The sequence below is a fragment of the Fopius arisanus genome, unplaced genomic scaffold, assembly GCF_000806365.1.
Source record: "Fopius arisanus strain USDA-PBARC FA_bdor unplaced genomic scaffold, ASM80636v1 scaffold00007, whole genome shotgun sequence".
Taxonomy (NCBI): Eukaryota; Metazoa; Arthropoda; class Insecta; order Hymenoptera; family Braconidae; genus Fopius; species Fopius arisanus.
Genome location: NW_011887746.1, coordinates 706,582 through 708,190, shown reverse-complemented (window position 1 = coordinate 708,190; position 1,609 = coordinate 706,582). Strand labels below are relative to the sequence as shown.

General features: G+C 35.5%; 1 protein-coding gene across 1 annotated transcript in view; it reads left to right on the top strand.

Annotated features, from left to right (window-relative positions):
- Nucleotides 1-6: 6 nt before the first annotated feature.
- LOC105273795 (uncharacterized) overlaps nucleotides 7-1,609 on the top strand; it is a 7,907-nt gene continuing 6,304 nt past the window's right edge. The window contains exons 1-2 of the mRNA XM_011316431.1: nucleotides 7-1,288; nucleotides 1,479-1,581. Coding sequence (XP_011314733.1) covers nucleotides 1,160-1,288; nucleotides 1,479-1,581 — 232 coding nt within the window. The 5' untranslated portion in view covers nucleotides 7-1,159. The remainder of the gene's footprint in view (nucleotides 1,289-1,478; nucleotides 1,582-1,609) is intronic.

Genomic DNA, 1,609 nt, shown 5'->3' with positions numbered 1-1,609 from the left:
TGCTGGCCTTCGCTTTTAATTTCCTTCATTCTACCAATTCCAAAATCTAAATGCGTGGGATAATTCCTTTGAAAATTATTCAAGTGTGATTATTTAAATTATTAAACTAAAAATTCAGAGTTTATCACAGGTCATGCGACTGTTGCAGAATTGTTTCTCCACTGTAATTGCAGCTCTACTTGGATAATATTTCTTGGGACTTACGCTCCTCTGTTATTAAACTGTCAATATTACTCTAGAAAATGATCCTGTTAGTTATGATCGTGAGTAAATTCTCCCAATAATTATAAGGATTAAAAAATTCATCGGAATTCTGGCAAATTACTAATTATTAGAGGTGTCAGGTCCAAGGCCACAATATAATTGAAGAGTAATCAGAATCTACCGGATGTGACTCATTGGATAAACACAATGTTTAAATCATAAATAATTATCATAAGTAAATGATTTATTTGTAAGAAATTAGTTCTCTCGTCTCATTGCACTCCACTCGATGCCTCAGGTTACATATTTTTATCATCTGAAAAATGTGTTTACTGCATGTGTCCTTGTAAATAATCATGTATATAGAGAAAGAAACATGAGATATTTACGGAATTTATGACATTTCAGAGATTAATTGACCTGGAAAATACTAAAACGCAATAAATGAATCTTACTCCGTTAAAGACCGGATTATCTCAGCCCTGAGTGGATTTAAGCGAAACCTAAAGAAATACTTCTTTTTCGAGAATTTAATTCCCGACGTAGAAGTTCTTATCACATTTTCTCACAAACTGTCTCGTTACCGAGATAATTGCGAACTATGAACTCGAAAGTGCACCAATTTTTTTTCTTATCATTTCTCTAAATTTTTTACATGAATTCCCAGGAATTCCATTAGAATAAATTTTCCGGTGAATTTTGAATTCTGCGCGGACTTCATTTATAATTGAGCCATTGAATCGTCATTTTCCGGATAAAAAAACCCGACATACCGTTATGCGGGAGAGATAATTAGTTTGACTGTCGGCGAATTCCTTTCACTGTGTGGGGAATTCCATTGAGCTATCTAGGATTTGGCCGTCAAATAATCTACGCCCACTACACGTTTGTAACAACATCTCCCTTCACACCAGAAATCATCAATTAATCATCATCAACAGTGAATTGAAGAGCAATGGAGAAGTCTCTCGGAAAATTGTTATTTGTCTGTTGGATTTTGCTGTTGAATTCGCTGATACATTCCCAAGATATCGTCTTCCCCGTTGACGAGGATCACACGCATCTAGGAGGAAGCAAGGGGCCTGTAAGTTATAATCCATAATCCACCAATTCACCAATTATTTTATAAATAAAAGAACTCCACGAGCGTCAATTAAAAATATCAAGAATATTCGAATATGGAATTTTAAAAGATAAATGAAAAGGGATAAAAAGATAATTTCAAAATTTTTGGACACCTCCCACTGGAGTCTAACTCATCCGTGATATTCCAGCTGATGGAGAGAATTCCAGTGTACATCCCAGGTCGATGCCCCGAGAACATGTACTTGTATCCGGGCAGTGGAAATAAAAGCACGTGGATCTGCGATTGTAAACCAGGATATCTATATTTTCCCCTGAATGG